This window comes from Bombina bombina, chromosome 2 (genome assembly GCF_027579735.1).
Source record: "Bombina bombina isolate aBomBom1 chromosome 2, aBomBom1.pri, whole genome shotgun sequence".
NCBI classification, from domain to species: domain Eukaryota; kingdom Metazoa; phylum Chordata; class Amphibia; order Anura; family Bombinatoridae; genus Bombina; species Bombina bombina.
The window spans coordinates 936,402,345-936,414,669 of record NC_069500.1 but is presented as its reverse complement, the minus strand read 5'-3'; the positions used below and the strand labels follow the sequence as shown (position 1 = coordinate 936,414,669).

At 39.2% G+C, this 12,325-nt stretch overlaps 1 protein-coding gene across 1 annotated transcript in view; it reads left to right on the top strand.

The window, feature by feature from the left end:
* CDS1 (CDP-diacylglycerol synthase 1) overlaps window positions 1–11,757 on the top strand; it is a 244,275-nt gene extending 232,518 nt beyond the window's left edge. Inside the window, exons 12-13 of the mRNA XM_053703398.1 lie at window positions 8,358–8,461; window positions 10,903–11,757. Of these exons, the coding sequence (XP_053559373.1) occupies window positions 8,358–8,461; window positions 10,903–11,035 (237 nt within the window). The 3' untranslated portion in view covers window positions 11,036–11,757. The remainder of the gene's footprint in view (window positions 1–8,357; window positions 8,462–10,902) is intronic.
* The last annotated feature ends 568 nt before the right edge of the window (window positions 11,758–12,325 follow it).

The following is a 12,325-nucleotide window of genomic DNA, read 5'->3' as shown; positions in this document are numbered from 1 at the left end:
GAACTTGTGGGACTAAATTCTCACTGCGCCTCCCATAGATGTTATGCTGCCCTGTTTGTAAAAGTCTGAGGAAGAAAATGCTCAGTACTTTTTGTTTCCACAGGCCAATATGAGGGAGAGGACCTCACAAGCCAGATGAGATGTCTTGTCTGTAAACTTCAGTCACCTCTGCACCTTGGCTTTTCCTTTCTCTTCCTAACTTCGGTCGAATGATTGGAGTGGGAGGGAAGGGAGGAGCTATTTAACAGCTCTGCTGTGGTGCTCTTTGCCTCCTCCTGTTGACCAGAAAGTGAATATCCCATAAGTAATTAAGATGATCCGTGGACTCATCGTGTCTAAGAAGAAACAAATTTATCAGGTAAGCATACATTTCTTCTGTTATGTGTGATCAGTCCACGGGTCATCATTACTTCTGGGATATAACTCCTCCCCAACAGGAAATGCAAGAGGATTCACCCAGCAGAGCTGCATATAGCTCCTCCCCTCTACGTCAGTCCCAGTCATTCTCTTGCACCCAACGACTAGATAGGATGTGTGAGAGGACTATGGTGATTATACTTAGTTTTTATGACTTCAATCAAAAGTTTGTTATTTTACAATAGCACCGGAGCGTGTTATTACTTCTCTGGCAGAGTTTGAGGAAGAATCTACCAGAGTTTTTTACTATGATTTTAACCGGAGTAGTTAAGATCATATTGCTGTTCTCGGCCATCTGAGGGAGGTAAAAGCTTCAGATCAGGGGACAGCGGGCAGATGAATCTGCATTGAGGTATGTAGCAGTTTTTATTTTCTGAATGGAATTGATGAGAAAATCCTGCCATACCGTTATAATGACATGTATGTATACACTTCAGTATTCTGGGGATGGTATTTCACCGGAACTACTCTGTTAAAAGTCACTAATCCTTTTAATAAGTATTTATCATGTTAAACGTTTTTGCTGGAATGTAGAATCGTTTACATTTCTGAGGTACTGAGTGAATAAATATTTGGGCATTATTTTCCACTTGGCAGTTGTTTGGTTTTAATTGTGACAGTTTCGTTTCTCTTCACTGCTGTGTGTGAGGGGGAGGGGCCGTTTTTGGCGCTCTTTGCTACGCATCAAAAATTTCCAGTCAGTTACTCTTATATTTCCTGCATGATCCGGTTCATCTCCGACAGATCTCAGGGGTCTTCAAACTTCTTTAGAGGGAGGTAGATTCTCTCAGCAGAGCTGTGAGAATTTTATATTGACTGTGAATAAAAACGTTGCTCTGTAATTTTTATGTCAAATTTAATTATTGTTATGTTGCTAATGGGAACAAACCTTTGCTAAAAGTTGTGTTGTTTTAAAGTTTGATGCTATAACTGTTTTTTCAGTTCATTATTTCAACTGTCATTTAATCGTTTAGTACCTCTTTGAGGCACAGTACGTTTTTGCTAAAAGAGATTATAACCAAGTTGCAAGTTTATTGCTAGTGTGTTAAACATGTCTGACTCAGAGGAAGATATCTGTGTCATTTGTTCCAATGCCAAGGTGGAGCCCAATAGAAATTTATGTACTAACTGTATTGATGCTACTTTAAATAAAAGTCAATCTGTACAATTTGAACAAATTTCACCAAACAGCGAGGGGAGAGTTATGCCGACTAACTCGCCTCACGCGGCAGTACCTGCATCTCCCGCCCGGGAGGTGCGTGATATTATGGCGCCTAGTACATCTGGGCGGCCATTACAGATAACATTACAAGATATGGCTACTGTTATGACTGAAGTTTTGTCTAAATTACCAGAACTAAGAGGCAAGCGTGATCACTCTGGGGTGAGAACAGAGTGCGCTGACAATACTAGGGCCATGTCTGATACTGCGTCACAGCTTGCAGAGCATGAGGACGGAGAGCTTCATTCTGTGGGTGACGGTTCTGATCCAAACAGATTGGATTCAGATATTTCAAATTTTAAATTTAAATTGGAGAACCTCCGTGTATTACTAGGGGAGGTTTTAGCAGCTCTCAATGATTGTAACACCGTTGCAATACCAGAGAAACTGTGTAGGTTGGATAAATACTTTGCGGTACCGGCGAGTACTGACGTTTTTCCTATACCTAAGAGACTAACTGAAATTGTTACTAAGGAGTGGGATAGACCCGGTGTGCCGTTCTCACCCCCTCCAATATTTAGAAAGATGTTTCCAATAGACGCCACCACTCGGGACTTATGGCAAACGGTCCCTAAGGTGGAGGGAGCAGTTTCTACTTTAGCTAAGCGTACCACTATCCCGGTGGAGGATAGCTGTGCTTTTTCAGATCCAATGGATAAAAAATTAGAGGGTTACCTTAAGAAAATGTTTGTTCAACAAGGTTTTATATTGCAACCCCTTGCATGTATCGCGCCGATTACGGCTGCGGCAGCATTTTGGATTGAGTCTCTGGAAGAGAACCTTAGTTCATCTACGCTAGACGACATTACGGACAGGCTTAGAGTCCTTAAACTAGCTAATTCATTCATTTCGGAGGCCGTAGTACATTTAACCAAACTTACGGCTAAGAACTCAGGATTCGCCATCCAAGCACGTAGGGCGCTGTGGCTAAAATCCTGGTCAGCTGATGTTACTTCTAAGTCCAAATTACTTAATATACCTTTCAAGGGGCAGTCTTTATTTGGGCCCGGTTTGAAAGAAATTATCGCTGACATTACAGGAGGTAAGGGCCACGCCCTACCTCAAGACAAAGCCAAAGCTAAGGCTAGACAGTCTAATTTTCGTCCCTTTCGGAATTTCAAAACAGGAGCAGCATCAACCTCCACTGCACCAAAACAGGAGGGAGCTGTTGCTCGTTACAGGCAAGGCTGGAAGCCTAACCAGTCCTGGAACAAGGGCAAGCAGGCCAGGAAACCTGCTGCTGCCCCAAAGACAGCATGAACCGAGAGCCCCCGATCCGGGACCGGATCTAGTGGGGGGCAGACTTTCTCTCTTCGCCCAGGCCTGGGCAAGAGATGTTCAGGATCCCTGGGCGCTAGAGATCATATCTCAGGGATACCTTCTAGACTTCAAATTATCTCCCCCAAGAGGGAGATTTCATCTGTCAAGGTTGTCAACAAACCAGATAAAGAAAGAAGCGTTTCTACGCTGTGTACAAGATCTGTTATTAATGGGAGTGATCCATCCGGTTCCGCGGTCGGAACAAGGACAAGGGTTCTACTCAAACCTGTTTGTGGTTCCCAAAAAAGAGGGAACTTTCAGGCCAATCTTAGATTTAAAGATTCTAAACAAATTCCTAAGAGTTCCATCGTTCAAAATGGAAACTATTCGGACAATCTTACCCATGATCCAAAAGGGTCAGTACATGACCACAGTGGATTTAAAAGATGCTTACCTTCACATACCGATTCACAAAGATCATCACCGGTATCTAAGGTTTGCCTTCCTAGACAGGCACTACCAGTTTGTAGCTCTTCCATTCGGATTGGCTACGGCTCCAAGAATCTTCACAAAGGTTCTGGGTGCCCTTCTGGCGGTACTAAGACCGCGCGGGATTTCGGTAGCTCCGTACCTAGACGACATTCTAATACAAGCTTCAAGCTTTCAAACTGCCAAGTCTCATACAGAGTTAGTTCTGGCATTTCTAAGGTCGCATGGATGGAAAGTGAACGAAAAGAAGAGTTCTCTTTTTCCTCTCACAAGAGTTCCATTCTTGGGGACTCTTATAGATTCTGTAGAAATGAAGATTTACCTGACAGAAGACAGGTTAACAAAGCTTCAAAATGCATGCCGTGTCCTTCATTCCATTCAACACCCGTCAGTAGCTCAATGCATGGAGGTGATCGGCTTAATGGTAGCGGCAATGGACATAGTACCTTTTGCACGCCTACACCTCAGACCGCTGCAATTGTGCATGCTAAGTCAGTGGAATGGGGATTACTCAGATTTGTCCCCTACTCTGAATCTGAATCAAGAGACCAGAAATTCTCTTCTATGGTGGCTTTATCGGCCACACCTGTCCAGGGGGATGCCATTCAGCAGGCCAGACTGGACAATTGTAACAACAGACGCCAGCCTACTAGGTTGGGGCGCTGTCTGGAATTCTCTGAAGGCTCAGGGACTATGGAACCAGGAGGAGAGTCTCCTTCCAATAAACATTCTGGAATTGAGAGCAGTTCTCAATGCCCTTCTGGCTTGGCCCCAATTAACAACTCGGGGGTTCATCAGGTTTCAGTCGGACAACATCACGACTGTAGCTTACATCAACCATCAGGGAGGGACAAGAAGCTCCCTAGCAATGATGGAAGTATCAAAGATAATTCGCTGGGCAGAGTCTCACTCTTGCCACCTGTCAGCAATCCACATCCCGGGAGTGGAGAACTGGGAGGCGGATTTCTTGAGTCGCCAGACTTTTCATCCGGGGGAGTGGGAACTTCATCCGGAGGTCTTTGCCCAAATACTTCGACGTTGGGGCAAACCAGAGATAGATCTCATGGCGTCTCGCCAGAACGCCAAACTTCCTCACTACGGGTCCAGATCCAGGGATCCGGGAGCGGTTCTGATAGATGCTTTGACAGCACCTTGGAACTTCGGGATGGCTTATGTGTTTCCACCCTTCCCGCTGCTTCCTCGATTGATTGCCAAAATCAAACAGGAGAGAGCATCAGTGATTCTAATAGCGCCTGCATGGCCACGCAGGACTTGGTATGCAGATCTAGTGGACATGTCATCCTGTCCGCCTTGGTCTCTACCTCTAAGACAGGACCTTCTGATACAGGGTCCATTCAAACATCAAAATCTAACTTCTCTGAAGCTGACTGCTTGGAAATTGAACGCTTGATTTTATCAAAACGTGGTTTTTCTGAGTCGGTTATTGATACCCTGATACAGGCTAGGAAGCCTGTTACCAGAAGGATTTACCATAAAATATGGCGTAAATACCTATACTGGTGCGAATCCAAAGGTTACTCCTGGAGTAAGGTTAGGATCCCTAGGATATTGTCCTTTCTACAAGAAGGTTTAGAAAAGGGTTTATCAGCTAGTTCATTAAAGGGACAGATTTCAGCTCTGTCCATCTTGTTACACAGGCGTCTGTCAGAAAATCCAGACGTCCAGGCTTTTTGTCAGGCTTTAGCTAGGATCAAGCCTGTGTTTAAAGCTGTTGCTCCGCCATGGAGTTTAAACTTAGTTCTTAACGTTTTACAGGGTGTTCCGTTTGAACCCCTTCATTCCATTGATATAAAATTGTTATCTTGGAAAGTTCTGTTTTTAATGGCTATTGCCTCGGCTCGAAGAGTCTCTGAGTTATCAGCCTTACATTGTGATTCTCCTTATCTGATTTTTCACTCAGACAAGGTAGTTCTGCGTACTAAACCTGGGTTCTTACCTAAGGTAGTCACTAACAGGAATATCAATCAAGAGATCGTTGTTCCATCCTTGTGTCCAAATCCTTCTTCAAAGAAGGAACGTCTTCTACACAATCTGGATGTAGTTCGTGCCCTCAAGTTCTACTTGCAGGCAACTAAAGATTTTCGCCAAACTTCTTCCCTGTTTGTCGTTTATTCTGGACAGAGGAGAGGTCAAAAAGCTTCTGCTACCTCTCTCTCTTTTTGGCTTCGTAGCATAATACGTTTAGCCTATGAGACTGCTGGACAGCAGCCTCCTGAAAGAATTACAGCTCACTCCACTAGAGCTGTGGCTTCCACTTGGGCCTTTAAGAATGAGGCCTCTGTTGAACAGATTTGCAAGGCTGCAACTTGGTCTTTGCTTCATACTTTTTCCAAATTTTACAAATTTGACACTTTTGCTTCTTCGGAGGCTATTTTTGGGAGAAAGGTTCTTCAGGCAGTGGTTCCTTCTGTATAATGAGCCTGCCTATCCCTCCCGTCATCCGTGTACTTTTGCTTTGGTATTGGTATCCCAGAAGTAATGATGACCCGTGGACTGATCACACATAACAGAAGAAAACATAATTTATGCTTACCTGATAAATTCCTTTCTTCTGTTGTGTGATCAGTCCACGGCCCGCCCTTTTTTAAGGCAGCTAAATATCTTTTAAATTATACTCCAGTCACCACTTCACCCTTGGTTACTCCTTTCTCGTTGATTCTTGGTCGAATGACTGGGACTGACGTAGAGGGGAGGAGCTATATGCAGCTCTGCTGGGTGAATCCTCTTGCATTTCCTGTTGGGGAGGAGTTATATCCCAGAAGTAATGATGACCCGTGGACTGATCACACAACAGAAGAAAGGAATTTATCAGGTAAGCATAAATTATGTTTTTCTTTTTTCACAAGCTAATTTACACATAACGTTTGCAGTCATAAGAAAAATGCTTGGAAAAGCTTCTCTAGGAACCCCTGTGTTCAGTACTAGCAGACATTTATGGATTTACCATTACTTTTGGTGATCAAAAGGCTGCTAATTGCACCTGCGCACCACGCTTATGAAAAAAGGATTTGTAGGCATGTTATGGCAAAGGGTGCAGGGCCTATTTGGTATGACATAACTGCTTGAATTTTCAAAATTGATCCCAAAACTAGATATATTTATAAAGTAGACAACCCAAGGTATTGATCTAGGCCCGTTTCTGCATATTTCATGTGACCAGTTTGCAGCCAAATATGTGCCAAATGCGACCATAAAAAAAAAAAAATCATTAACTTTTTCACAGACTTTGAGTTTTTCATGGAAATTTTTTACACAAAACATTTTTGGTGATTAGAAGGCCGCTAATTGCACCTGAGCACCATACTTGTGAAAGTGGATTTTTGGACTTGTGATGACAAAGGGTGCAGGGCGTATTTGGAATGGCATAAGGCTGGAATTCTCAAAATTGATGCACTAAACTATATATATTTAAGCAAACAAGCCATGGTATTGACCTGGGCCCATTTTGGCATATTTCATGTAGCCAGTTTGCAGTCAGATATGTGCCAAATGTGATCATATAAAAAAATCATTACATTTTTCACAAACTTTAGGTTTCTGACAGAGATTATTTACACACAACTGGTGCATTCATAAGACAAATTCTTGGAAAAGCTTCTCTATGATCCCCTGTGTTCTGAATTAGCAGACATTTATGGGTTTATTGTTGTTTTTGGTGATCAAAAGGCTTCTAATTGCACCTGCGCACCACACTTCTGAAAAAGGATTTTTAGACACATTACTGCAAATGGTGCAGGGCCTATTTGGTATGACATAGCTGGAATTCTCAAAATTGACCCCCAAACCTATATATATTTATAAAGAAAACAACCAAAGTTATTTATCTAGGCCCATTTTGGCATATTTCATGTGACCAGTTTGCAGTCAGATATGTGCCAAATGTGATCATCTATACTATAATTGCGTTTGTAACGCATCCTCAATGGAATGTTGGCAGCGCGAGGCAGCCAAAAGAATGCAAAAGAATTCAGAAGCTGCATCCAGGTGGATTCCGAAAATGTCAGGGTGGTGAAAGAATAAATGCCCCAGAGTGTCCTGACTTTCCACCACTGAACTGCCCAATCTTAGCAGTGAGGCTCCCAGATGCAACTCCAGAGGGACTCAATTTTTGGAGTTATGATGTTGACAAGTAATAGATTTACAGGAATGGATATGGTGGTTATTGGAAGGTGCTGCCTGTGTGATCTATTAATAATTAAATATAGGTGTGTACTTGAGGATAGATATGGTTAAAGGGACAGTCAACACCAAAATTGTTATTGTTTAAAAAGATAAATAACGCCTTTACTACCCATTCCCCAGCTTACCACAACCAACATGGTTATATTAATATACTTTATAACATTTAAACCTCTAAATTTCTGCCTGTTTCTAAGTCACTAAAGACAGCCTCTTATCACATGCTTTTTTATTAGCTTTTCAAAACAGGAGTCTGCTAGTTCATGTGGGCCATACATTGTGCTCACGCCCGTGGGTTCTAGATGACTCTGCACTAATTGGCTAAAATGCAAGTCAATAGATAATAAATACAAAGTAATTTGATCAGGGGGCTGTCAAAATAATCTTAGTTAGAAGGTAATCACAGAGGTAAAAAAATATATTAATAGAACAGTGTTGGATATGCAAAACTGGGGAATGGATAATCTATCTTATAAAACAATAACAATTTTGGAGTTGACTGTGTCCCTTTAACGATGAATATCTAACTATGGATGCATTAACTACTTGCCAGATGTAGAATATGCAGTATCTTAACATATTTTCCCCTAGGAACATAGTGTATTTATATGTATGTTTATAGTGTATGTTTATATGTATTGCATAACATTATATCATTTTCCATGGCAGTGTGAGGATGGAGACATTGATGACACACAATTTGTATGCAGTGGTCAAAGAAAAGTGATTTAAAAATGATGCATTTGATTTATTTCATTATGTTTTAAAGGATTTTGCCAACACAATCCCCGGACATGGAGGTATCATGGATCGTTTTGACTGTCAGTATTTAATGGCTACCTTTGTGCACGTGTATATTGCAAGCTTCATAAGGTAAGTAAATCCAAAGACATTTTATCTAGAAAGCGCCTAAGCTGAAATTTCATCATTAATGTCAACATTGTTTGTTGCTGCCTTTTGATAATGAAATGAAAGTGTATTAGGATATAATGGTGCATTCTTTTAGGAATATTTATGGCTCTGGAAACCATATATGTGCTAAATTGGCCTAGAGTTTATGGTTGTTCTGGGAGTATTTTTAAATAGGTAGCCCTCAGTTTACGCCGGGGTTAGGTTCCAGAAGGAATGGTTGTAAATCGAAACCGTTGTAAATTGAAACCCAGTTTATAATGTAAGTCAATGGGAAGTGAGGGAGATAGGTTCCAGGCCCCTCTCAAAATTGTTATAAGTAACACCTAATACATTATTTTAAAAGCTTTGGAATGAAGACTTTAAATGCTAGACAACATTATAAACCTAATAAAATAATCACACAACACAAAATATATAATTAAACTAAGTTAAATGAACAAAAACGTTTGCTAAACAGCATTATAAACCTAATAAAATAATCACACAACACAGACTTCACTTGCATTTTTCTACAAACAGTTCTTTCTATGCATTCCAATCTGGACTGAGTTATAGACAGGAAGATCTTGTTCCTTTGAAATCTGCTTGATAGCTCAGGTCTGGTTAAACTGATTAATTTCAGCTTGCTTGGCTTTACTGCAACACAAGCGGACAGCTCCACCTACTGGCTATTTTAATAAATGCACTGCTTCTCTATGCTTTTCAATAGCAGTCACATGACTAGAAAAAAAGGTTGTTATTCTGAAACGGTGTAAATTAAACCGTTGTAAAACGAGGGCCACCTGTAATTCTATGTTTTGCCGTCTTTACAACTGTTTCAAGATGAAGTCAGACTCCTTCTCTCTTTTTATTTCCTGTTCCCCCTTTTTTATTCTATATCATTTTTTTAATATTATTCTTATTGTCTAAATGTTTGATTTAATGTGCTGATGTACATAGCATGACGACAACAGGGTAGGTTTGCTGTAACTAACTTGGAAAAGCTAAAGAAAAGAAAAAAAAATCTGCAAATGTGAATATTTTTTTCTGAATTATAAAAAAATATAACTCTGTGAACTTGAGCTCTCAAGACTATAACAATGGTGCATTCTCAATTACAATGCATGTAAAACAAAATAGTGATTTTTTTCTGATTGCATCAGCTAACATTTTAGAATTTTAAGCATAAAATATCATTTTTTTTCTTCAAAAATATTTACTCTTATACAATAGAAACTATATGAAAATGTTTTTGTTAGTAAAAATAAAATAGGATACTTTAGTTATTTTTTTTGTTCATCAAGAAGTTGAGTTATTATGCTAAAAAACACTGCTGCAACTTATGTTCAAAAGTGAAATTGATGACATCCATTTTTTTATTTATTTAGTCTTTGCCCTTGTTAGCAAAATTATTTAAAATTATTTTCTAATTTTGATTCTTTTTCATGTCTGTATTTAATGGATATTTTTTGGGAAATGATTGTAGTTTACATTTTTACAAAATCTATTTTAAGAAAAAAGTCAGATGTTTTTTATTCCACTAAAAGGTAATACATAGCAAAGCAAACAAATCAGCAATATACAGAAATGTTTTTTTTTTATCTTACCAGAAATAGAGAACACGTTTAATGCCCCTTCCTAGATCTGTAGTTAGTCATAGAAGGATAAGCAATTTAGACACTAAATTACAAGTGTAAGTTGAATGCCGTTGACAACACACATGATTTCCCAACACTCACCACGCATGCATGATGGAGGAGTACGTGCACAGTGCCAAAGGTCTGGAGTGGAATTGGGACATACATATAAAGGGACAGTCTACTCCAAAAATTTTAAAAAGATATATAACGCCTTTACTACAACCAACATTGTTATATTAATATACTTTATAACCTTTAAACCTCTAAATGTCTGCCTATCGCTAAGCCACTACAGACTGCCTCTTATCTCAGTACATTTTTATAGCTTTTAACAGCTAGTTCATATGTGCCATATAGATAACATTGTGCTCACTCCCATGGAGTTACTCATGAGTCAGCACTAATTGGCTAATGCAAGTCTGTAAATAGCACTGAGATAAGGGGGCAGTCTGCAGAGGCTCAGATACAAGGTAATCAGAGAGGTAAAACGTATATTAATATAATTTTTTTTAGTTATGCAAAACTGGGGAATGAGTAATAAATGGATTATCTATCTTTTTAAACAATAAACATTTTGGAGTAGACTGTCCCTTAAAAAATAATAATTTATGTATATAACTTGTTTTTTTCATATCACTAGCAAGTATATAATAGTAAAGCTAAAAAAAAACCTATCTTACTTTTATATTTATTTAAACCCTGCAGAATTTCAATTGATGAAGAATTTTTAATTGATTTGGTCACTTTAGTTATTAAATATATCTTTTAATTTATCGGTTTTAGGGGTCCAAATCCAAGCAAAGTTTTGCAGCAACTTCTAGTACTGCAACCTGAACAACAGCTCAACATCTTCAAGATCTTGAAGACCCATTTGATCGAGAAAGGTGTCATCCAGGCAGGACTTCCTGAGCTATAACCAGGCTATAACAATCTGAATGTAAAAACAGAGCTGTACAGTCACTGTACGGTCTCGAACACTCAACCTGAAAGCTCAGATCCTTGGTTGAAATTTTTAAAAGAGCTCGGGTTTCAAGATCTGCTCCACGAAATATCGAGGACCATCTTTATAAGATATCTGGAGAGACTGTTGTTGTGAAAGAAATGTTAAAATTTAAGTGTTTCAACCAGGTGCATAGAAAATTGAAGATCAAACGGCTAAAGCTAAAAAGTTCTGCATGGTCTGTAAGGAACTATTTCTGATGATCAAATAAGAATTTCTATATATTAAACATGTGCATATATGGAATCTATATATACATAACTACAAAAGCACACGCAAATAGATCCCACCATTTTATTTTGCTACCTTTACCCACTGAAGTATATTTTTTGTCCGCATTTTATGTTTTTCGTGTATAAAGGACCACAGATAATTTTAGAGGTTTTATTAATGTTGCTACATTTTTATTTTATTATTGGCAGAGACCTACATTTTAAAAAGTCTGGCAATGGAAACCTCCATCTTCTCCTGTGTAGATTTAACAACATTTTACTGGGCTATTGTACAGCACAGGTTGTAATTTTACAAGTGATCTTTTTTTGGTGTACTAGGCAGCTGTTGTATATAAAATATGACTAAGATTTTTAATAGTTTTATTTATAATTGAGTATATTGATCATAAAAATATTGTATACTTATCTGTCTGGTGTTTAATACTACAAGCAGCACACAATACATAGTTTCAGTGTGGGTTTACGATGCTTTGCCTATACTACAAGCAGCACACAATACATAGTTTCAGTGTTGGTTTACGATGCTTTGCCTATACTACAAGCAGCACACAATACATAGTTTCAGTGTTGGTTTACGATGCTTTGCCTATACTACAAGAAGCACACAATACATAGTTTCAGTGTTGGTTTACGATGCTTTGCCTATACTACAAGCAGCACACAATACATAGTTTCAGTGTTGGTTTACGATGCTTTGCCTATACTACAAGCAGCACACAATACATAGTTTCAGTGTTGGTTTACGATGCTTTGCCTATACTACAAGCAGCACACAATACATAGTTTCAGTGTTGGTTTACGATGCTTTGCCTATACTACAAGCAGCACACAATACATAGTTTCAGTGTTGGTTTACCATGCTTTGCCTATACTACAAGCAGCACACAATACATAGTTTCAGTGTTGGTTTACGATGCTTTGCCTATACTACAAGCAGCACACAATACATAGTTTCAGTGTTGGTTTACGATGC